The sequence below is a fragment of the Emys orbicularis genome, chromosome 5 (assembly GCF_028017835.1).
Source record: "Emys orbicularis isolate rEmyOrb1 chromosome 5, rEmyOrb1.hap1, whole genome shotgun sequence".
Lineage (NCBI taxonomy): Eukaryota > Metazoa > Chordata > Testudines > Emydidae > Emys > Emys orbicularis.
The window spans coordinates 127,701,695-127,726,918 of NC_088687.1; the positions used below are offsets into that span (position 1 = coordinate 127,701,695).

A 25,224-nucleotide genomic window follows, 5' to 3' on the forward strand; every position below is an offset into this window, starting at 1 on the left:
GCCCGCCGCACGTCGAGCGCGTGGGGGTGGAGTTCCTCACTGGATGTGTGAGGCTTGGGGCAGAGGACTGGTAGAAAAATGTCCCAACCCATGTGGTAGGTGGAGACCACCTTCGGGAGGAACGCGGGGTGTGGGCGGAGCTGGATCTTGTCCTTATGAAAGACCTTGTACGGCGGTTCGGAAGTCAGGGCCCTGAGCTCCAAGACTCACCTGGCCGACGTGATAGCAACCAGGAAGGCCACCTTCCACGAGAGGTGAGACCAGGAACACGTGGCCAGTGGTTCAAATGGGGGCCCCGTGAGACAAGCCAACACCAAGTTTAGGTCCCACTGTGTAACCGGGGGTCTAGAATATAGGAAAAGACGGTCTAGACCCTTAAGGAACCGGTCAGTCATAGCATGGGAAAACACTGTGTGTCCTTGTACCAGTGGATGGAAGGCTGATATGGCTGCCAGGTGCACCTTGATGAGCGAGGGCGCCAGGCCCTGGGCCCTCAGGTGGAGGAGGTAATCTAGGATAAGCTGGATCGGGGCGGTCACAGGGGAGACACCCTGGTCTACCGCCCACCTAGAAAACCGGGACCACTTCACCAAATAAGCACAGCGAGTGGAGGACCGTCTACTTTCGAGGAGGACGCTCTGAACTTGCTCTGAGCACGTCCTTTCCTCTCCACCTAACCATTGAGGGGTCATGCCGTAAGGTGAAGAGCTGCTAGGTTGGGATGGAGGAGGCGGCCCTGGTCCTGTGAGAACAGGTCCGGTTGGAGCGGCAACGGCCACGGCGGAGCTACCGCCAGGCCCCTGAGGGTTCCGTACCAATACTGCCTGGGCCACGCCACGACAATCAGGAGGACTCAGGCCTTGTTCGACTTTATCTTCTCCAGGACCCTGATGGATTAGAGGGAACAGGGAGAAGGCATAGAGAAGCGGGCCTCATCGGGACAGGAGAAAGGCATCTGAGATAGCGCCCTTCCCCAGGCCCCCCCGGAGCAGAACTGGGGGCCTGGGGAAGGGTGCTGGTTCTGTCAAGTCGCGAATAGGTCCACCTGGGGAGTTCCCCACCTTCGGAAGAGCCGGTGGGCCACTTCCAGGTGGAGGGACCACTCGTGTTGCAAGGAGAAGTCCCTGCTCAAGCGATCCGCCCTCTCGTTGCGGGCGCCCAGTAAGTGGAAGGCCTTCAGGTGGATGTCGTGGGCTATACAGAAGTCCCACAGCCTGAGGGCTTCAAGGCAGAGGGCCCCACCTTGCCTGTTGATATAGAATATCAAGGCCGTGTTGTCTGTGAGGACCCTAACTACCTTGCCCTCCAGGTGCGAGCGCAAGGCCATACACGCCAGCTGCACCGCTCTGAGCTCCTTGACGTTTATGTGTAGGGTCAGGTCCTGAGCCGACCACAGGCCTTGGGCCTGAATGCTCCCCACATAGGCCCCCCAACCCAGGTCCGACGCATCGGACACCAGCTCCAGCGTCGGGGCCCTGTCCCTGAACGGGACCCCTTGGAGCATGTTGTTCAGGGTGGACCACCATCGCAGGGAGGTAATCACAGCGTCCGGCACGGTGAGGGCCTTGTCCATCCTGTCCCTGGCCTGGGAGAAATTCAAGGCCAACCAGAGCTGAGGGGCCTCATCCTGAGTCTGGCATGACGGACCACGTACGTGCACGTTGACATATGACCCAAGAGCTGCAGGCAAACCCTGGCTGTTGTCACCGGGAACCTTGTGACCAAGTCGATGAGACTTTCAGGGTCTGGAACCTGTCTGCGGGAGGGAGGCCCTGGCCAACACTGCATCCAGGAGCACCCCGATAAACTCTATGCGTTGGACCGGGACTAACGTGGACTTGGTGTTGTTTACCAGTAGGCACAAGGCGGTGCACGTGATCCCTCACCTGCGACCGGGAGGTGTCTTTGACCAACCAATTGTCCAGATAGGGAAATATCTGTACCCCCCGCCGTCTGAGGTAGGCCGCTACCACCGACATGCATTTTGTAAACACTCTGGGGGCAGTGGACTGCCCAAACGGAAGGACCGTAAATTGGTAATGTTTCTGTCCCACTACCAAACAGAGAAAGTGCCTGTCCCCCTCGAATATGTGGATGTGGAAGTACGTGTCCTGTAGTCAAGGGCAGCGTACCAGTCCCTGGAATCCAGGGAGGGGATGATGGAGGCCAGGGAGACCATGCGGAACTTGAGCGTCACCATGTGCTGGTTCAGACTCCGTAGGTCCAGTATGGGCCTGAGACCCCCTTTAGCCTTCGGGATAAGGAAATAACGGGAGTAGTACCCCTTGCCCATGAACTCCTCGGGCACTGCCTCTATCGCTCCTAGTCCTAGGAGCCGCCCCACCTCCTGCTCGAGCAGAGCTTCATGCAAGGGGTCCCCCAGGAGGGACGGGGGCGGGGAGTGCTTGGGCAGGGAGGAGGTAAACTGGAGGGGGTAACCCCAGGAGATGGTATTGAGGACCCATAGGTCCGAAATGAGCAGGCACCATTCCGGAAGGAAAGCACAAAACTGTTTGGAGAAGGGAAGCTTTCTTGGGGTTGGATCCCTGATGAGGAAAGAAAGGTTGCCCCTGAGTGTCCCGTCAAAATCGCCTTTTCCCCGCCTGCTTGCCCTTGGAGGGTCCAGGCTGGGGGGCAGGCCGAGACTCCCTGTGAGGGCGTGTCTTATAGTCCCGTTGCTTCTTATGGGCGGCTTCGTACTTCGGGCGGGCAGCCGGGGTCGGAGTCTGCTGCGGCTTGAACTCAGGTTTTGCTGGAGCCGGGACATAGAGACCCAGGGTCTGGAGGGTCGTGCGGGAGTCCTTTATGCCATGCAGCTTTGTATCTGTTTCCTCTGCGAACAGAGCTTTCCCATCAAACGGGAGATCCTGCATGGAAGATTGCGCCTCGCTGGAGAGCAGGAGCCATGATGCCCATCTCATGGGCGCCGCGGAGACCACTGAACGTGCGGCAGTGTCCGCAGCATCCGAGGCAGCCTGCAAGGAAGCCCGAGCTGCCGCTGCCCCTTCCTCCACCAGTGCCCTGAACTCCTTCTTATCGTGCTCCTGGAGGGAGACCTCAAATTTAGGCAGGGAGCCCCACTGATTAAATTTGTACCAACCCAAGAGGGCCTGATGGTTTGCCACTCGTAACTGGAAGCTCAAAGACAAATAAATTTTTCTTCCGAAAGAGTCCAGCCTCCTAGAGTCATTGCCTGTTAGATTCACTCCCTCTGGGGCACCTGGCATTGGCCACTGTCGGTAGACAGATACTGGGCTAGATGGACCTTTGGTCTGACCCAGTACGGCCTTTCTTATGTTCTTTGGGGTTGGGGCTGGCTGACCCTGTCGTTCCCTGTGGTTGACAGACTCTACCACCAGGGAGTTGGGTGTCAGGTGGGTATATAGGTACTCATGCCCTTTAGTGGGTACAAAGTACTTGTGTTCTGCCTTTTTTGATATAGGGGCCGAGGCTGGTGTTTGCCACAGGGCATTTGAAATTTTAGCCACCCCTTCATGGAGCGGCAAGGCCACCCTACCGAGTGCCGAAGGGGACAACACGTTGAACAGGGAGTTCGAGGGCTCCTCCATCTCCTCTGCCTGGAGGTGGAGGCTTGCTGCCACCCTCTTTAAGTGCTCTTGGTGGGCCCTGAAGTCCTCCTGCAGGATGGAGGGAGGCAGGGCCGCAAGCGCCTCCTCCAGACGGGGCGAAGAGGTCGGTGCGATACTTTGGGTGTTGGCTGGCACCCGAGGATCCGACACCTGGTCAGACTCCGGGCGCGGTACCAAGGACGAGCGTCCCACTGACTCCTTTGTTGGGGGTCTGGAGAGGGAGGCGGACATTGCTTCCGAAGCTCTGGCCACCAAGTGAGCTTCCACCGGGGGCTGCGCCGGAGGCCTCGGTGCCCACGCGTACCACTGGGCTGGCCACGACGCTCAGTGCCACTGCACCTGTTGTAAGCAGCAACAGAGAGTCCTGTGGCACCTTTAAGACTAACGGATGTATTGGAGCATAAGCTTTCGTGGATGAATACCCATGCGTCTGACGAAGTGGGTATTCACCCACGAAAGCTTATGCTCCAATACATCCGTTAGTCTTAAAGGTGCCACAGGACTCTCTGTTGCTTTTTACAGATCCACACTAACACGGCTATCCCTCTGATACTTGCACCTGTTGTGGCACCGTTTTGGCCGGATGCCGGGATTGGCTGGTCTGGCCCGAAGGACGGCTACGAATGGAGACCGGGCTGGCGTAGGATCCGCTGCTGTCTCGACCGGGAGGAGCGGCAGTGCCGGGATCTGCGACGGTCACGGGACTGCAATCTCGACGTGGAGGACTGGTACCGATGGTAATAGCTGCTCCACGGACGTCCTCGATGGGTGGACCCACACGGGGGAGGCGCCAGCAATCGACACCCAGGACTGCGGTGCCTTGGCGGAGACTTGGGGCAGGAGCCCGAGTGGGAACGGCGTTGACAATCGTGCCAGAACCGAGTGGGGTACCCTCTCCGGGATGAGGACCGACGATGATGTCCGCCGCAGTCCCGTCGACATCCGCTCTCTGAGGAGGATCGGTGCCACGAGTCCCGGCCGGACAGAACCCAGCCTGAGAGTCTGGCCAGCATCGAGGGCGATCCACGTGGACTCTGCCCCGAGCGGACGCTGGGCGGTGATCGGCATCGGGAACGTTCCCTCAACCGAGATCGGTACGGAGCTGGGGGCAACTGCAGCGATCCCAGCGGAGGCTTGCCTCTGGAGCGTGGGCCGACATCAGCGGCGCTCTGTGCACCGGCATGGACGAGATGTCCCAGGCCACCTGGAGGGCTTCGGGCATGGACAACATCCGGAGAGGCCCGTTCCGAAGGGGCTGGGCTACTCCGCTCTACGTAAGTCGGAGACCTAGCACCCAGTCGGGATCGAGGACTGCCCGACATGGGCCTAGCCTCTGTCCCAGACGTCCGTCGGTGCCGCTGCGAAGAGGGAGTCTTCTTGTCCCTCTTGGCGTGCCACATGGACGTGGAGCGGTGCTGACTGGTCGATGGCACTGGCGGATCACCGCGTACTGACACCGCGGTGCCTGGTACCGGCTCGGAGCGGTGTGCCGGGTTTGGGGTCAGCGCCGACTCCATCAGAATGGCTCGGAGGCTAATGTCCCTTTCTCTTTCGGTCCGAGACTTAAACAATTTGCAAATCTTGCACCTCTCGCTGATATGGGTTTCTCCCAAGCAGCGCAAACAGTCTGTGTGCAAGTCGCTTCTTGGCACAGAACGCCAACAAGAACTGCACGACTTAAATCCCGGGGCTCGGGGCATGCCCCGGCCTGGGCTCACTGACTAACTCAACTAACTACACTAACTAACCACAGGTAGTAAACGAACAAACAGTTCTGGGGACGAGCTACAGCAAAGCTGGAGCAGAGCAGTTCCAACGCACCTTCACTGGCGGCAAGAAGGAACTGAGGGTGGGGGGGACCGCACAGCTCCCCTTATACCATGCCAGGCAGGTGCCACTCCAGGGGTCATGGGGGGCGCTCCTCCCTACGGGTACTGCTAGAGGAAAAACCACCGGCACCAGTGCACGTGGCGAGCACGCACAAATATTGCGGAATACACATGAGCAATCACTCGAAGAAGAACCAAGTTAAGATCCCACTGTGGGACAGGAGCCCGAGCCGGTGAGAAGAGTCTGTCAAGGCCTCTCAGGAATCTGATGGAACATATCATGTGAGAACACCATCTGACTTTGGATCGGCAGGTGAAAAGCAGAGATAGCTGCAAGGTGTAATCTGATGGAAGAGAGGGCCAGCCCCTGGTTCTTAAGATGGAGCAGGTAATTTAAGATAAATTGTAAAGAGGAGTGTGTTGGAGAGATGCTACACTCAGATGCCCAGTGGGAGAACCTCGCCCATTTGGCCAGGTAAGTTGCTCTAGTGGAAGGCTTCCTGCTTCCCAAGTTAAACCACACAGCATCCATGCCGTGAGGTAGAGGGGGGAGAGGTTGGGGTGTAGGAGACGCCCATGATCCTGCGAGAGCAGATCCGGCCACTCAGGAAGGGGCCAGGGAGCAGCCACTGCCAGGTCCATCAGTGTGCCGAACCAATTTGGCCCGGTCACGCCGGGGCGACCGTGATGACCTGGGCCTTGTCTCTCTTGACATTTGACAGGACTCTGCTGATGAGTGGGATCGGCGGGAATGCGTTCATCAGACCCCCCGACCATGACAGGAGGAAGGCGTCGGAGAGGGAATCTTTGCCCAGGCCTTGTAGGGAACAGAAGCGATGACATTTCCTGTTCTGGCTGGTGGCGAACAGGTCCACTTGAGTGTTCCCCACCTCTGGAAAAGGGTCTGGGCTATCTCCAGATGAAGCGAACACTCGTAGTGAGAGGAAAAGGATCTGCTGAGGTGATCAACCAGCGTGTTCCTGACACCAGGGAGGAGATAGGCGTGTTCGATGCAGAAATCCCACAGTTGGAGTGCCTCTTGATAGAGGGCCGATGAGCGTGCACTCCCTTGCTTGTTGATGTAGACCATCGAGGCCGTATTGTCCATCAACATTCCAACACCTGAGGTGCAAAGACTCCGCAGGCCAAGAGAACCTCTCTGAGCTCCTTGATTTTTATGTGCAATGTCATCTCCTCTGGGGACTACATGCCCTGGGTCTGGAGGCCGCCGAGATATGCTCCCCAGCTGAGGTCCGAGGAGTCCAATATCAACTTGATTGAGTGATGAGGGCTGTTGAATGGAACTCCTTCCAGGACCGCCCTGGGGTTGGTCCATCATTGTAGCAAGTTAAGTATCATCAGAGGGATGGTAACGACCTTTTCCAGGTGATCTCTGGATTGGGAATAGACCATTGCCAACCCACTACTATAAGGGTATCCTGAGCGTGGCATGGCGGATGATGTATGTACATGCTGCCACGTGGACCAGCAGGTGCAGGCAAACCCTGGCCGCAGTCAGGTGGAATACGGAGACTCCTGCAATGAGGTCCACCATCGTCTAGAAACTCTCCTGCGGTAGGAACATTCTAGCACAGGTGGAGTCGAGCACCGCTCCGATTAACTCTATCCACTGCACCGGAACTAACGGCGACTTTTTGTCATTTAGCAGCAGGCCCAGGGATCAGCACGTGGCCTGTAGCACCGCAACATCCCTCTGAATTTGGGACTGGGAGCGGCCTTTGATGAGCCAATCGTCGAGGTACGGGTAGATCTGGATACCTTGACGTTTGAGGTAAGCAGCTACTACCGACATGCACTTGGTGAACACCCTCGGTGCTGTTGTGAGGCCAAACGGGAGGACTGTGAACTGATAGTGGTCAGGTCCCACCATGAAACGTAGGAAGCGACTGTGACCTTGAAAGATCGCTCTGTGGAAATATGCATCCTTCAAGTCGAGTGCAATATAGCAGTCTCCCGGATCCAGGGAGGGGATGATGGAGGCCAGGGAGACCATGTGAAACTTCAGCTTAGGTATTTGTTGAGGTCTTGCAGGTCCAGGATGGGCCATAGACCACTCTTAGCCTTTGGGATTAAAAAGTACCGGGAACAGAATCCCTTGTTCCTGTACTTATAAGGAACCTTTTCCACTGCACCCAGCTGCAGCAACCCTTGTACCTCCTGTGTGAGAAGAGACTCGTGAGAGGGGTCCCTGAAGAGGGACAGGGAAGGGGGAGTGGGGTAGAAAGAATCTGGAGGGTGTAGTCCTGCGTCACAGTATTGAGGACCCAGCGATCCGAAGTTATTGTGGTCCATGCGGGGAAGAAAAAAGAAAGACGGCTGGAAAACAGCGAGAAAGATGGATCTGCGGTATAGTCTGGTAGGTCGCCCTCAAGCGCGCCCTCAAAACGCTCGCTTGTCTCCCTGCTTATTGCGGGTTGAGCTCAGTTGGGCAGAGGGTGGAGGTGGGTGGTTCAGGTGGCGCTTGTAGCCCCTACTCTTCTTATGGGGCGTCTCCTGCCGAGGTTGGCTCCCTTGACCCTGAGATGGCTGCGGTTTCAACTGCTTACGGGCTAGACTGGGGACGTGCAGCCAAAGACGTAGGGTAGTGCAGGAGTCTTTCAGTCCATGCAGCTTACTGTCCATCTGCTCTGCAACCAGGGCCTGATCATCGAAGGGGAGGTCCTGCATCAACTGCTGAGACTCAGTTGACAGACCCAAGAAGAGCATCCAGGATGCCCTCTGCATGGAAATGGCCGAAGCCATGGAGTCTGGTGCCACTATGCCCTCTTCAAGGATCACCCAGAACTCCTTCCTGGACCCTTCGGGCAACGAGACCTCGAATTTCGCCATGGTCTGTCACATGTTGTAGTCGTAGCAGCCAAGGAAGGCTTGGTGATTGGCCACTCTCAACTGAAGGCTGGAAGACTAATACATTTTTCACCCAAACAGATCCAGTCTCTTTGAGTCTTTATTCTTGGGCGTAGCCCCAGGTTGACCTTGCCTCTCCCTCTGATTAATGGCCTCAACTCTGAGGGAGTTTCTAAACTCACCCATCCACAGATACTCATGGCCTTTAGCTGGCATAAAATATTTGTGCTCAGCCCTTTTTTTAATGGGTGGCAGAAAGGAAGGAGTTTGCCATAGGGCATTAATAATTTTCGATACTCCCTCATGCAGGGGTAAAACCACCCTGGAGGGTGCCATGGACAAAAGACATCAAACAGTGAGTCTGACGGCTCCTCGAGTGCCTCTACCTCAAGCCCCAGATTAGACGCAATCCTCATCAAAAGCTCCTGATGAGTCCTGGCGTCATCTTGAGGAACTGGGTGAGGGGCACTTATAATAGCTGCGTCCGGCGACGATGAGGACGAAGCCAGTGCTGAGGGATTTACCACATCCCCTTCATGGTCCAGCTGACTGCTCCCCTGGGTCCTCATGGGCCTGGGGGGTCTTCTCCTGTGGGGCCTCCACCTCCGGAGGGCAGGATGCTGCGGCCGATGGCCTATCTGAGGCCCCCAGCCACTGACCAGGCAGTCTGCGAAGGCTGGGTAAACTCCCAAGGGTTCCAGGGGTACCACACTGTAGGAGCAGGATTTTATAATGTCCCATAAGAATTAATGTATGATTTGATTTCATCCTGTCAGCCACCCCTTTTGAATAGCAGAAAGGAATGACAGACCAGAACAATCCTTATGAGTGATTATGGTCACCCTTTTGTTTTAGAATAAGTTATAAAGCTACTATGGTTTCCTATATGTTTTACAACTTAGGAAGTAAGAGACAGGATTCTCTATTGTATCTATGTTAAGAAGATTAGAGGAATGTTGAGGGCCTGAAGCCCCAATGTGAATTGTTTTAGTTATAAGATTTAGCAAGGCTTGATTTACAATGTATTCTGCTGAATATACAATCCTGCTGTCTGTATACCTTTGAAGGTTTCTGTAAGAGATTGTTTGTGTGAATGAGGAATGCATGCATCAGGAAAAGATAAGGTGTGAAAGCCATCACAAATGTCCAGATGGTCAAGAAGAAGTGAGAGACTTGGAAAGACCAGGAGACAAACAGAAAACATCCATTGTATCCGATGTTAAACATATTAGCAGCATTGACGACCTCAGAGGTGAGGCAGGCACCCCCGAAAGCGAGACAACAAATAAGAGATAACGATGGGAAGCCCGACAATAACCATCAAATGATAACACCACTTAAGGACTAATGATTACAGGACGATATTGCAAAATGCATGGACTCAAATGGGAATTCACAACTATAAAGCTGGGGTGTTTTGCCATGGAACTCTGGGTTCAGTCCTGCAAAGCCTCGGAGCATCGGATCGCGACCGACAGAACTCAGCTCCACACTCGTGCTCAATCTAACTGGCCATTAGATTGACTCGAGCTACAACAGACTGGTACCTATAAACATCAGGTTTTACCACAACCTCCTAGTTTCCTCTACTTTCTGAATCAGAAAATTGTCCCCTACACATGCTAAGAACTTGCAGGACATATTACATTGTGCTGTATTAATCTTCCAACACATATCTGGGAAGTTAAAATCCCCCATTAATACCAGCTCACGTGTGGTAGTTAATCTCGATACCTGCTTGAAGAATATCTCATCCACTTCCTCTTCTTGATTAGGCTGTAAATTCTTCAGGGAGCAAGAACCAGGTCTTCCTATGCATTTGTGCTTAGTCCAGCTTCATTGGGGCCACTGGGCATTAGTGTATTGCAAATAATGTAATAAAAAATATTTTGTCTTCCCTGTCCCTCCTAATCACTGAGAAGCAGGAGAGCTCATGGAGGTGGTTGTGTAGGGCAGAAGCAGGTCTCCCTCTCCTGTGGAAGGAAAAGGAGGCTGGCTGGGGGAGGAAGAGAACAGAACAGATCTTCCTTCCTTTAGAGTTTTTGATTGTGCTGTAACTTGCATTAATTGATGGTCAAATTAACTAAGACAACTGCAAATGCTAGTGTAGATACTCCACAAATGTGGATTTTAAGACTCAAACATTTGTTTCATGGATGATGTTTAGGATTTATAGCAGAACCCCGTTTAACCAATCTAATTGGAACAGGGGCAAGATCGGATAACCAAAAAATTGGATAATCCAGAGAATGGGACAATGCTGCCACAGGAGAGATCACCCATTTATGGCACTATATGGGCTGGTTGTTTGATTAATACAGAGAGCCGGATAGTGGAGGATCTGCCACCAAGTAAGCTGCCACCATCTCAGAGGTTCAAAAAACTTGGAGAGTTGGAGAGGGGAGAGTTGCTCCATCCTCATTCTGTGACTAACAAGTGACAATGAAAATTCCATTAAACAATATATTTTTAAAAAACTAACAACGATCAAATTTTAACATACATTTGTTTCTCCTGGTTTTAATTTTGTTGCAGTACTTAGCGTCCAGTAGCCAAATAGCATTTTCTTATCAGTTTCTATTTTTAGAAGACAAGTCTGTTTAAATCACCAGTTTGCTACTGCACAAATCCTTCATGAGCAGGTATCTTGGTAACCATGGTAACACTGCATTTCAGCAGAAAGGAATTAATTTTTATTTCACTTTGAAAACAAAGGTATAAAGAGAAAAACCTAGAATAGTTTCAACTCATTACAGATGGAGCGGAGAGAATTTAAGTTCTGGATCACATTTCCAGCACAAAGCAACAGAGGGTCCTGTGGCACCTTTAAGACTAACAGATGTATTGGAGCATAAGCTTTCGTGGGTGAATGCCCACTTCGTCAGACGCATGTAATGGAAGTTTCCAGAGGCAGGTATAAATATGCAGGCAAGAATCAGTATGGAGATAACAAGGTTAGTTCAATCAGGGAGGGTGAGGTCCTCTGCTAGCAGTTGAGGTGTGAACACCAAGGGAGGAGAAACTGCTTCTGTAGTTGGATAGTCATTCACAGTCTTTGTTTAATCCTGATCTGATGGTGTCAACTTTGCAAATGAACTGAAGCTCAGCAGTTTCTCTTTGGAGTCTGGTCCTGAAGTTTTTTTGCTGTAAGATGGCTACCTTTACATCTGCTATTGTGTGGCCAGGGAGGTTGAAGTGTTCTCCTACAGGTTTTTGTATATTGCCATTCCTGATATCTGACTTGTGTCCATTTATCCTCTTACGTAGTGACTGTCCAGTTTGGCCAATGTACAACAGATTCCAAACAGAACTTAAGCTCTTTTTCTCCTTCAAGTATGACACCAGTTTGTTTCAGCTACTTCACTGGAGTTTTGCACTACCATTTAAATGGTCTATTAAATCAAATGCAACTACACCTACCCCGATATAACGCTGTCCTCGGGAGCCAAAAAATCTTACCGCGTTATAGGTGAAACCGCATTATAGCGAGCTTGCTTTGATCCACCGGAGTGCGCAGCCCCCCCCCCTCCCGAAGCGCTGCTTTACCGCGTTATATCTGAATTCGTGTTATATCGGGTCGCGTTATAGCGGGGTAACGGTGTATCTGAAGCTTTCCGTGTTTCAATAACCAGTACTTAAGCTTCATCAAGCTAAGAAAGCATAAGACAGATTTCTGAAGAGAAAGTAAAATACCTCCATCCACACCAAAATACGTACTCAGACACCATTGCCATGACACTAGATAGAATAGAAGTTTAGAACAGCATAGCTATAAAACACATTCCTTTTGAACATAAAAGTTATTTAGAAACTTCTGTGGTGAATTTAGTTTGCTGTAGGGTCACAAGAAAGGTTGAAGCATCTGCATCCTGAGATAGGCGTTGAAACTTGAACAGCTGTTGGACAGACAGGTGAAGCAGGTATGGGTAACAAAGTTGTCTCAGCCACGTTGGCACTATCAGGATAACTCTGGCTCTGTCCTGTCTGATCTTGTTCATGAACCATAAAATTAGGGGTGATGGGGAAATGAATAAAACAGACCCTTTTTCCAAGGTAGAAGGAAGGCACGTGCCAAGGAGTGGTGACCTAGATCTCCTCTTGAGCAGAAAAGAGGGCACTTCTTGTTTTTGGAGGTGGTGAATAGATCAACCTATCTTTGGAATATGCTGAGGAGAACCTGAATGTCCAACTCCCATTGGTAATCCTGGGAGATGTCTCTGCTGAGGGCATCAGCTGTGGTGTTCTGAATGCCTGGGAGGTAGATTGATGAAATATGGATCAGATTACCGCATGAGGGTAATCTTGCTCCCCTCTGCTTGTTGATGTAGAACAGGAGTCGGCAACCTTTCAGAAGTGGTGTGCCGAGTCTTCATTTATTCACTCGAATTTAAGGTTTCGCATGCCAGTAATACATTTTAATGTTTTTAGAAGGTCTCTTTCTATAAGTCTATTATATATAAGTAAACTATTGTATGTAAAGTAAATAAGGTTTTTAAAATGTTTAAGAAGCTTCATCTAAAATTAAATTAAAATGCAGAGCCCCCCGGACCAGTGGCTAGGACCCGGGCAGTGAGAGTGCCACTGAAAATCAGCTCGTGTGTCGCCTTTGGCACTCGTGCCATAGGTTGCCTATCCCTGATGTAGAACATGCACTCTTCCCTTTCTTAGGGGTGCTGGATCTGTCCAGGGACAGATTTACATGGGGGAAGGTTGGGCATGGGATAGCATTCTGGTTGCAGGGAGCATTTAATCAAAAACAGTCTTAGTTTGAGCTCCCCATTCTTCCTTGCCCTATATTTGAGGGCTAAGCAGAAGTTGCATATCTGGGAGACGTGGGACTCCCCCAAGCAACAGATGCCCTTACAGTGGCTGTCACTTACAGCAGTGGTTCTCAAACAGGGGTCCATGGCCCACTGGGGGGCCACGAGAATGTTTCTGGAGCTCTGCCAAGCAGGGCTGTCATTAGACCTGCTGGGGCCCAGGGCAGAAAGCCAAAGCCCCACCACCTGGGGCTGAAGCCCGGGGCGCTAAGTCCCGACACCTGGGGCTGAAGCCGAAGCCTGAGCAACTTAGCTTCGCAGGGCCCCCTGTGGCATGGGGCACAGGGCAATTGCCCTGTTTGCTACCCCCTAACACGGGCCCCGGCTTTTATATGCAGAAGAACAGTTGTTGTGGCACAGGTGGGCCATGGAGTTTTTATAACAAATTGGGGGGGGGGGGGGGGCTCAAAGAAAAAGTTTGAGAACCCCTGACATACAGGATTGCCTATTGGCAGGAGAGGCAGCATTTGGAGCCCAGAGAACCAGGCATGTCCTGCCAAGAAAACAAGTCGCTTGGTGGGGAAAAAAAGGAGAAAACAAAAACAATGCAACAATCCCTTATACAAACTAACTATAACTATATGAACAACTACTAGATTATCTTAACTAAGGAAAAATAGGTTAAGGCAGTGGTTCTCAACCAGAGGTCTGGAGCCCCCTGGGCAGGGCACGAGCAGGTTTCAGGGGGTCCTCCAAGCATGACTGGCATTAGACTCACTAGGGCCCAGGGCAGAAAGCCAAAGCCACGCCACACAGGACTGCAGCCCAGGGCCCCAAGCTCTGCCACATGGGGCTGAAGCCTGAGCAACTTAGCTTTGTGGGGCCCCTTGTGGTGTGGAGCTCTAGGCAACTGCCCTACTTGCTACCCCGTAACGCTGGCCCTGGCTTTTATATGCAGAAAAACAGTTGCTGTGGCACAGCGGGGCCGTGAAGTTTTTACAGCATGATTGGGGGGCCTCAGAAAGAAAAAGGTTGAGAAACTCTGGGCTAAGGGATGCTCAAGGCAGACACGCTAAGGCTCTGTCTCGGCTTGAGGCAGTTGACAAGGATGGTTCACTCATGCACCCCTACATAACCTTGATGTCTGGCATGAGGCAACTTAGAGCGCATGTGCAGGCTGAACATCTCTGATTAAGGGCTTGAGAGGCACATGTGGACCTGAAGTGGAACACTCATAGGGAAAGAACTCAAAGAAGAATAACTATTCCACTTTAAATGGAGGTACCGAATTAGTCAGAGTCCCAGGACCTGAGCTGGGAAAATATTTCATAGCTATCACAGACATACTCAGTGCCGGAGAAAAATTCATGGTCCGTACCTGTGGAGAACGTTCACTGTGTCCATAACAGCGGAGACTCAGAGAAGGCAGATCTCCCAGGACTGTGAATCTCAGTGTCAAGGTTGTCAGTACCGTAAGCAGAAATTTTAGTGTGGTCAGTACCAGAGTAGACTACGCCGACAAGGTTGGTACTGAGGTCATCAGAACCGGAGCAGGTGGTTTTGTCTTTGGTACCAAGTGCCCAGCAGGCAGTAGCTGAGAACACTTGAGGGTGCTCCTTGGCCAATACTGGTATACAGAAATTGGAATGCAGGACCTACATCAGGCTTTGTATTACCCCGTGAGAGGAGCCAGGGGGTGGCCCATGCCTAACAGTCTCCTCAGATGATGGCCTTTACAAGAGTAGAACTGCATCCTACCTCTTTCTGCTGATGAAAAAGGGCTTAGCCGTGGAAGCAGGAGAGAACCGCTTCTCAGGAACTGGGACTCTAGAGGAGATCATAGCACTTAGTCAGAGCACTTCTGGTAGAGGACTGTTCAGATCCAGGTGGACCTTGCTTACCTGGATCAAAGGCCAGCCTCATCGACTTGTCCAGCAGAAAAAGCCTAAATGAATTTCCTTTTGGTTTTGGGTTCGTTTAGAAAAAGGATTAACAAATGAAGCATTTGTCATTGATATGTCCTTCACCCAAACACAACATGCACCTAGTATGTCCACCACAGAGGGGGATAGCTGCTCACATGAGAGGCAGTATTTGAATCCCAGCAGTTTTTGAGCAGACATAAGGGCTGAAGCCTACTACCAGGTAAATGAAAGAGGAAAAACTACCAAGAACAGAAACCAAGTAAGAAAAGCTAACCTAAACTAACTAGTAATCTATACTAAATAGGCAACTACATATAAAAATCAGTTTTAATCACAAGTGTGCAAGAGACAGGGCTTTCAATTCTGTCTAATAGTCACAGCCAGTAAAGAAGAAACTGAGTGCCTGCTGACCCCATTCCACCCTTTATGCCTTCAGGTGTGTGGGTGTGGGTGTGTGTGGGGGGGTTACATGTGCATGAGTGCACAAGCGACACAGTCTCAACAGACACTGGTGACTAAAAGACTTTGATCAAGAGCATGGAGCTCAAATGCACCACCAAGAGTGGAATATATACGGACAAGCACTCTAAGAACCATCCTTCATTTTATCCCTTAAATATTTTTTTAACTGCACAATTCCAGAACCTCTCTATGAAGGATCCTGTCTTTAATGCTTATGCCTAAAGTACGGTACAAGCAAGAGCAGCAGCTGAAAGCAACCTTTTGTGATCCTCATATCAATTTCACTGCTTCTTTTGCTGGAGAAGCACAAAAAATATAAGAACAGCATAGGAAAGATCCTTCACTGTGGGTGCTCTGGAAAAAGGAGACAGAGAACTGCAAAACCTAAGGTGGTAATAGAAAGAACAGTCAAAAGGGACCAGAACAGAAAATTGGTGTCCTGGATTGGTGACCTAGATTAGTGCACAGTTCAGGGACAAACTCTAACCCTAACTCTCCCGCCAACACATTCAGAAATTAGTGAAGTCATTAACAACGCTATTTTGTACTGATCCCTTCTGGTTAAATGAAGGATTCCAGAGACACCAAAGTCCAACCCCACTCAGACAGCATATTACCGTTAACCTTTTATAAAATAAGCCTATTAGATGAACAATCGTTGGATGCATTCACAAAAACAATAGTTATTACAATACAGCCACTAAACCAGAATTTTCTCAAACTTTTGAAAGCTGAGCCCCTCTTCAGGAAAATTAAATCTATTACACTCAGCCCAAATTCTGCTGTGTGTTGTTAAAAGCCTATCCAAAATGAGCCGTCACTCAAGAGTAGATTGTGTAGATCCGTATAATACACTTCCTCTTTGTTTTGATTAATAGTGAAATGGTTAACAATGCTAACATTTCAAGTACCATCACTGGCATCTAAGTTACCACCACTGAAAGGAATGGAACAGTTTACCCCTCAGAACTTTCTACAGACTGCATGGTTAACCTTGAAAATATGAAGTAAGTGCCTCTTCACAGCAAGCTACATCTTTGCCGCTCAGGGATGGCAATGTGGGGGAAACAACCACAATCTGGGAAACTGCATTTAACAGTGAGAGTAAATGCACACAAACTCTTCCATAACCCAAGAACCAAAAAAACGATCACATCTTCAAAGTATCTGCAGTACTAGAAATATCTCTATGACAATAAGACCTTTTCATACTGTTACAGATGGCTGAGAGAATTCTGAGGAAGACTCAAAGTCTATCATCCTCTCAGCTTCCAGGGAGGATCTGACCAAGTTAACATCAGGAGAAGGGCAACAGTGGCTTACAGGTCTTCACCACTCCCACATGGAACCAGACCTTCCTTCTAAGGGGGAGGGATAGCTCAGTGGTTTGAGCATTGGCCTGCTAAACCCAGGGTTGTGAGTTCAATCCTTGAGGGGGTCATTTAGGGGTCTGGGGCAAAATAACCTGTCAGGGATAGTACTTGGTCCTGTTGTGAAGGCAGGGGACTGGACTCGATGACCTTTCAAGGTCCCTTCCAGTTCTACATTTCTATGATTCTAATTGTTAGTCAGTGTACACCAAATAAGGTCTACTACTACCACCTACCAAAAGAAAATTTGCACTTAATTCTGTGATTAAAACCGTGGGTAGGGGGATTTAGATAAGATCTGGGATTTTATTCCCCATGCTACATATGGCTGATGATTGTGTACTGCATATATGCTACCACAAGAGCTCCCTAATATCCAAAATCTGCTCTAACTGAATACCACATTTGACACCAGAACATGAAGTGTTTATCTTGAATTGAGGGGGCTGAAATTCAATTGCAAGAATTTATCCAGCCTGAGATTACTTACAGGTGCAAGGATCCATACAAAGTTGTCTATACTAAATTCTATGGGCTCTGTTCCACATGTTTAGTAACCACAGATGGTTGAGGTCATTACCATCTGCTACCTAACCAGGAAAGCACCCAAAGCAAAGGCATTACAAAATAGTACATTATACTGACTGAGCTCCTTGAGTCGATCTATGTAGCTTAACAAAGAGAAGGTTAAGGAGTGACAATTACAATTTATAAGTACCTATATGGGGAGCAAATATTTAATAATAGGCTCTTCAATCTAGCAGAGAAAGTTGTAACAGGATCTAATGGCTAGAAGTTGAAACTAGACAAATTCAGACTGGAAATACGGCATTATTCAGTCTATCAATAATTTATCCTTGGAACAATTTACCAAGTCATGGTAGATTCTCCATCACTGGCAATTTTTGAATCAAGACTGGATGTTTTTTCTAAAAGATCTGCTCAAGGAATTATTTTGGGGATATTCTATGGCCTGTGCAGTACAGGAGGGCACACAAGATAATCACAATGGTCCCTTCTGGCCTTAGAATCTATGAAAATATTGCCATTTTCCCACTGGGTGAAACATTTCTGGAGCAGTGAATGTAAGAATCAAGTGGCAGAGTCACAATCAGCCACAGAGCAGGAAATGAGGATACAATCCCAGAATACATCAACTGAGATCAGAGGTTTGGGACTTTCCCACATGGATCTGAAAGCCTCATGGGCAAACCAAATGCAGACCACAATTGCTGGATGCAGTAGATGCAGACCACAATCCCTGGATTTCCTGCTGGCTTACATTTTTCCTCCTTTTCCCCAAACACACATCTTATCAGTGATCATCCTAGTGGTGCCCAACAACATTGCATAAAGAATTACTGGTGCTGGCAGTTGTCCCATTCCTTCATATGCCCACTAGAGCAGAGGCTGGTCTCATCATGATGGCAGTGGAAATGGAGCGTGCCGCCATGTCAGCTGCATCGAATGCAGACTGGAGAGATGTCTTAGCCACCAGTTGGCCTTCGTTGTCTATGGCCTTGAATTGTTCCTTATGCGAATCAGGAAGCGGTTTTATAAAAGAGCTCAGTTTCAAGTGATTCTGGTAATTATATTTTGCCATTAAGGCTTGATAGTTTGTAATGAGGAACTGAAGAGTGGCAGAGGAGTATGTTTTCCTGCCAAAAAGATCCAAGCGCCTCCAGTCCGGGTCATAGGGGGTGGATTTAAATTGGGGGCCCTTTGAGTTGACCGCATCCACTATGATCTAATTGAGAGGTGGGTGGGAGAAGAGAAACTCTGTCTTTTGACAGCACTTAATATTTTTTGTCAACCCGCTTGCCTATCGGTGGGACAGATACAGGGGTCTGCCATATGATCTTGGCAGGATTCAAGAGTGTCTTGTTAATAGGGAGGGCTACTTTGGATGAGGCAGAAGAACGTAAAATATCCACTAGCTTGTGGTGTGACTCGGTCACCTCTTGTAGTAGTATCTTTAGTGCCTCTGCTACCCGCTGTGCCAATCCTGGAACAGTTTAAAGTAATCTGTTATAGATGGCAGAGGGGACATCACCGTCTCATCTGGTGAGGATGACGAGAAATGGGCATGAGGGGTAATTTCCTCCTCACCTTCAGCCTCCTGGTCCTCTCTTGCCTGATCAGGGGGTTCAGATGGCCTTGAAGCAGCAGCTGAAGGAGGATGTCTCCCTGGTTGCTGGTAGGAGACACTGGAACTATGGGAGGCCTGTTGTCTTTGAGCCTGCCAATGATCCCAATAGGGTCACTGCGAAAGAAAAGGATGCAGTGGTTGGTACGATAGCTGACCAAACCAGGGAGGCTGTGGATCAGGACAACGATATGACTGAGGTCCATAGTGAAATTGGGCATCATACAGCAGGTGAGAAGAGAGGCGGGAGACCACATCCTCTTGCTCACTTTCTGACTCAGAAAATGAAAAGGGTGGGGGCACAACAAGAGGTTATCGGCAAGTCAAAGACGCCAGGTGAACTCAGTACCAGCGCATCAGACACCAAAAAGTCTGCCATGCACCAAAGTCTGGCGGCGCCGAAGGCGTCAGTACCAGCAGTGGTTGTCGGTGCCAAGATGCCTGTACCAAAGGAGCCAGTGATACAGATCTGATAGTATAGTCTGTCAGTGCCTGGCGTACCACAGGCAGTACCGATGTCAATGTTCATATCGCAAGAGCCTTCCCCAGGATGGATTTTCTATGTTTCTCTTGCTCATTGGGTCCTTAGGCAATCCGACGCTCTCTGTCGGGACAGTACCACATGAGGACCTAGGTACCAGATTTAGACGGTTTCAGTGCCGTCAGTACCCATGATTACTGATCAAACTGATTGTTTTCGGGTCAATCGGGGCTCACTATGGGGGACTCACAGACCTTTTCTTAGAGGCCTTACGTGAATGGCTGGTGGGTGTCCCTTTGGGCTCACCTCCCTTCAAACTAGAGAGTTGTGGTGAGGTCTCCCACCATGGCTCGGGTGGTTGAAGGACTGACTCCATGAGTAGGAGTTTAAGCCTCAGTTCTCTGTCCTTTCTGGATCTGGGCTTTGGTTGCTGACACAAGCCACATTTCTGTGGGACGTTTCTCTCCCCCAGGCAGCGGACACACAGTGTCCGTCAGTCAAAGGGATAGATTCCTTGCCACAGACTTTTCTTGAAGCCCGGGGAAGTCCCACCAACCAGGCTTGATGAACGAACAAAGTCTTTTCTTTTTTTAAGCAACAGCCAAATAAAAATGTAAATGAAGTAAAGAAAGAAAAGAGGCTTCAGAAGGAAGCTAAAAATTAGCAATTCTAAAAAAGTTCACAATCCGCAAACAGACAGCTAAAGCTGTGTCTCCAGCCAGGGGCAGTTGAGAAGGAACTGAGGAGGGTTCACCTGGGCACACTGGTTAGCCTCATGGCAGAGCCAGGGCAGAGCTCATGCGTGGGCTGAATGGACCCTGCTACCAAAGTTCTCTGATCAGCAGCATAGAGACGCAGACACACCTACAGTAGAGCACCCATAGGGACACTACTGGAAGAAGAACCAACTGTTAACTTCTTACCTAAGGTGTTGTTTCAGTTCCACCTAAGTCAGGAAGTAACCATATCTACTTTGTGCCTGAATCCTCAAAATCATAAGATGTTCCATAGCCACGGTGTAAAAAAGGGCACTGAAGCGTTATTTCAAGAGGTTGCTTTTCTTGGGAACCACCAAGAAAGGCTTGAGGGCCTTGAGGAAAGCAAATTATTTAGTAGAAAGTTATTAGGGAAGCCTAGAGTCTCAAACACTCTGCAGCAGTAAAGATGGACTATAACAAGGGGTAGGCCACAGGATCAGTGAAGAGATCAGAAGCCTCTCCACAAATTACACAGCGCAATCATTTGGACTTTGCATATGCATGATACATCACTTTATGTTAAACACTCTGGGCCAAATCCTCAGCTGATGTAAACTGGCATAGCTCCATTGAAGTCAATGGTATTATCTCAATGGTATTACCTCAATGGTGATGAGATCTGGCCCAGTTGCTTTTATGATGCTACCTTCTGAACAGTAGATAATAAATAATCGTTGGGAAGTACTGCTTTTGAAGTCCCAATTATCTGGGCAACACCAGACAGGGTAATTTCTTAGCAGTTCAATTTATTTCCTCCAAAACCTTCTATACAACAAGCAGCAGGCACTTATCTAGCACTTGGAAAATGTAAAGTGCTGTACAGACATTAAGTAATTGTAGAAGTCCAATACAGCTCTTTTTATAGCTGATTATAAGCAGGTAGGGGAATACATGGAAAATTTGAATATATACTCATTGTGAGGTCCACATGAATTATTCCCCATCTGTGGTCTCCAGACGAACAGTGGCCTGTGGAGCAATTCCTGGTGGTCCACAAAAAACATTTGGTCACATGGGGCTGGCTCCCCTTGTTTGAATCTGCTATATTACCTTAAAGTCAACTACAAATGCAATCCTTTTCTAGTGTTACTTTTCAACGACAACTGCTGTGGTTGGTACAAGAACGTTATAGGGCTGCAAATATGACAGATTATGGGAATCACAAATGTGAATGGAATTTGGACACATTATGAAAAAAAGTTTGAGAACCCCTGGTCTAGATATTCAACATAAGATATTAAGGATGTTAGCTAGCTAACTTATTGAACCATTGTCTTTTTTAATGCAGGGATCTGGTGGAACCAGATTGGAAAAAAGGAAATATACCATTGTTAAAAAAAACTGTAAAGCAAGTGATTGACTTAACTACTCAAAAAAAAATTCAATTTCAGTTCCTAATAGAATAATGAATCAAATATTTCAAGAACAGAAAACCTACAGTAGGACAACAGAACTATGGACCATAAATAGTATGTTTTAAAAGGAATCATGCTATAAAAACAGTAACACTGGATTGAGAGGTGAGAAGGAAGCAAGCTGATGTTAAAGAAAACTCATCTCTTCAGTACCCTAAAAAACATCTTGATTAAATTATCTGTAAGAACACTAAACAGCACATTTAATTGGCAGCTTACTAAATACGGGAAGCATTGTTAAGTGAAGACAAGTAAAAAAGGGACTCTGGGCCCAACTGTATGAGGGGCCACCCCTTTCTGCAATCATTCCAGCCAGCTGAAGTATTCTGTTCCTTATTGCCTGAGGCTCTCTAATCTCTCCAGGTCACTTTACAATTTGGTTCTGCTCTCCTGGCTTTGCTACCTCAAATGTTGATGTCATCCACAAATATGATCAACGGATCACTTCAGAATCAAATTTGCAGGGGACATGATCCAGTGGCCAAATTTACAGCTGATAGACACAAAGCTGTTGTGTGAAGATGGTTTATAGAAAAGCGATCAGTTGGTCTGCTACAACTAGAAAGAAATGTCAGATTTTTTGGTTCTCTCAGACTGAGATGTTTGCTGAATATGTTCAAGTGGGCCACAAATCTACTTCTATAACATCAAAGCTATCAGTGGCTCATGAGCCACTGTCCCAAACAACCATGGAGATCACTGTGCCAAGAAGTCAAATATTAACTTCCACTGAAGTAAGATTGCGTTCAGTGCTCACTTTGTGCTTAATTGTTAGATACCGGTTACAGTCTTATTTTATCATTTTATGCATTTTCTGTAGCTGGAAATAACTTTCTAATGAGATCATTTTAACATAGTATTTTGGAGAAACTTAACATTTTAATTTAAAGTTTTAAGTCTCAAGTCTTAACTTAGTAGATTTAGCTACATTTATATACTTACTTGTATAGCACAATAAGCTATTTTATGCTTTTTGGTCAGCAAAAATTCTTAGAAATGTTTTAGTGCTAATGTTTATTATTCATCCTGTATATTAGATCAAAAATTTCTTAGATGAACATGAGTAACATTCCTGATACTTATGAAAATGGTCCAATTGATACGAACTTAAAAAAAAAATTACTTGCAAATCTTTTCATGGTATTAATTTAATAATTTTGAGGAAACAAAATATAAAAAGTTCTTGTAATGTCAGATTTAAGCCCAGGATGACAGCAAAAAGGACCTTGATAGAAAATAAATGGCCTTGATAGAAAATAAATCCATCATGTATTAAGTGTTTATATATAATCATTTAATTTTATAACTTTAATTAAAAGGAACTTTTTATAAGAGTAGCATCTTTCTTTTGGCCATACTGCTAATAAATGTTAGCCTTGATTTCTCTATACAAACTATTCTAAATTTGCCATTGAACGCTTATGAACATACATACATATATGGAACCTGTATTGCAGGGATACTTTCCTTTTATGAGAGTGATGAGAACAGGTTCTCTTCTCATAATGGGAAATAACAAAAAAATGAAGCTATTTCCTCACTTGACACTTTAAAATAGAACAAAATGAACTGTATTTAAACAAGCACTACTGTTCACATTTAAAAAATAGAAATAATAAATTAAGTTCAGCAAAAACATGGAAACCTTTGATGAGTACATGTAACATGACTCCATACCTATTTAGTTGTGTTAAATATAGCTAACTTAAAATCAGAAATTAAAAAGTTATCTGAAAAAGGTAGCCACAACATAATCATAGAGGTTATGCGCTGAAGTTTAATAGGCAAAACTTATGTTTATGCAATTAACTCAAGAGCAGACAATGAAGCAACTCTAGCCATTTGTCTTTTTAAGTAATTCAACTTCATTTGAAGCCAGGGAAAATAGAAGAGTAATGGCCAGAAAACATTCAGGGTATTAGGAACTGGGCACAGTGTGATGGTCCAAAGATCTAAATGGCTCTGGATTTAAGAACATCGACAAGACTAACTTGTTTGAGGGAAGGTGCATATTCACAATACTTGAAATAAAAACACCTGGTACGTTCATGGGTCAAGCGGCAATAATCTGATTAACAAACAAGGCTAGTGGCAAAAAGATTAAAAAAAAAAAGACTTACTACCTTCTTTTCAGAGGGGCTTGAAGTCTTTGATACTAATGCTGCTTCAACAAGACCCTGCTCAAGTAAGGAGTCATATTTTATGCTTCTTTTTCTATTTCTCCTCTCCTTGTTTGCTGGTTTTTGTTCGTTTTCCTCTGACTGGGACACAGCTGCTCCACTGTCTCCACAAATGGAAGATTCAAAAAGAGGCTTTCCATTCATGTAGGTTTTAGTGATTTTCAGCTTAATCTCTGGAGAGCCATTCTTGATAGGAGTAGTGTTGGGTGGTGTTCCAACTCCTTTTATCTCCTGGGGATCAAAGTGCAGCTTGGCATCTTGTGCCCCGGACTCACCATTAAACACACGAGAAGTTAGATCTTTCAATTTATCGGCTGGAATAAATGGAAGGGCATCATGGCCATTATATTTTTGCATGACACCCTCCTGTAGAGTGGCAGAAAGTTGTGCTTTGCCTAAGTAGACAGAACACTCACGATTCACTTCACAATTCTGTGTTTTCCCATTGGCATTTCCAAGGATCTCTGGTACCTGCTTCATTTTGATGTGGTTAGCAATTTTTCGAGTTAACAGAGGAGAACTTCTTTTGATGCTAAAGTCCATTCAGCCCAGATCTTTCCAGTCTTACACTGCTGTAACAAAAATAAAAAGATTTTTTTAAATACAGAAATATAGAAGAATATGCTAAAAATTGTCATTTTTAGTGCCTGGTTAAAGCTGCTTCTGTAAGGTTTTAATCTCAAAAATATTTTTAAATAATTCTTTTTTAAAAATGTAGATTTCTTTCTACAGAATATGCAACCTAAGCATTGCAGTGCGTGTTACTTATTGCCAGTGCATAAGTACCAAAAATTCTAACAAGTAGTAATTGACAATAAATCATTCTAATTTCACTAAACATGCTCTAGCAAACTCCAAATAGGAAAACAAAGTGATTTTAGAGTATTAATTTTAATAATCTACAGCCCAAATCCTTCCCACATAATTTACACAAGCAGTTGCATTTACTTCAAAAACATTATAAAGTGTGTAAAGATAAAAATTTAAACATAACATGGTATTAGTAACAAAACTATGTAAAAAAAAAACCTGTTTAATTCTAGTAAAGTGTGCCAGATTAAGAAGTCCCATAGACTCAAGTTTCCTGTGTATTCACATAATAGATACACCAGTGATTCCCAAACTTTTGTACTGGTGACCCCTTTCACATAGCAAGCCTATGAGTGCGACCCCTCCCCCCCGGAATTAAAAACACTTTTTTATATATTTAACACCATTATAAATGTTGGAGGCAAAGCTGGGTTTGGGTTGGAGGCTGACAGCTTGCGACCCCCCACATAACCTCACGACCCCCAGTTTGAGAACTCCTGAGATACACTATGGGAAGTGGCAAGACAAACTTCACACTACATTGCAAATGGTGGCCAACCCGGCCATCAAAGCACCCCACTCTAGGGAAAAAGTGTAGATTAGTCCTTATGCTTTATCCTTGGTTTCTCT

At 47.4% G+C, this 25,224-nt stretch overlaps 1 protein-coding gene across 1 annotated transcript in view; it reads right to left on the reverse strand.

The window, feature by feature from the left end:
- The window catches only part of NSD2 (nuclear receptor binding SET domain protein 2), a 153,338-nt gene that overhangs the window by 103,957 nt on the left and 24,157 nt on the right, over positions 1-25,224 (reverse strand). Inside the window, exon 2 of the mRNA XM_065404982.1 lies at positions 23,728-24,356. Within this exon, the coding sequence (XP_065261054.1) occupies positions 23,728-24,327 (600 nt within the window). The 5' untranslated portion in view covers positions 24,328-24,356. The remainder of the gene's footprint in view (positions 1-23,727; positions 24,357-25,224) is intronic.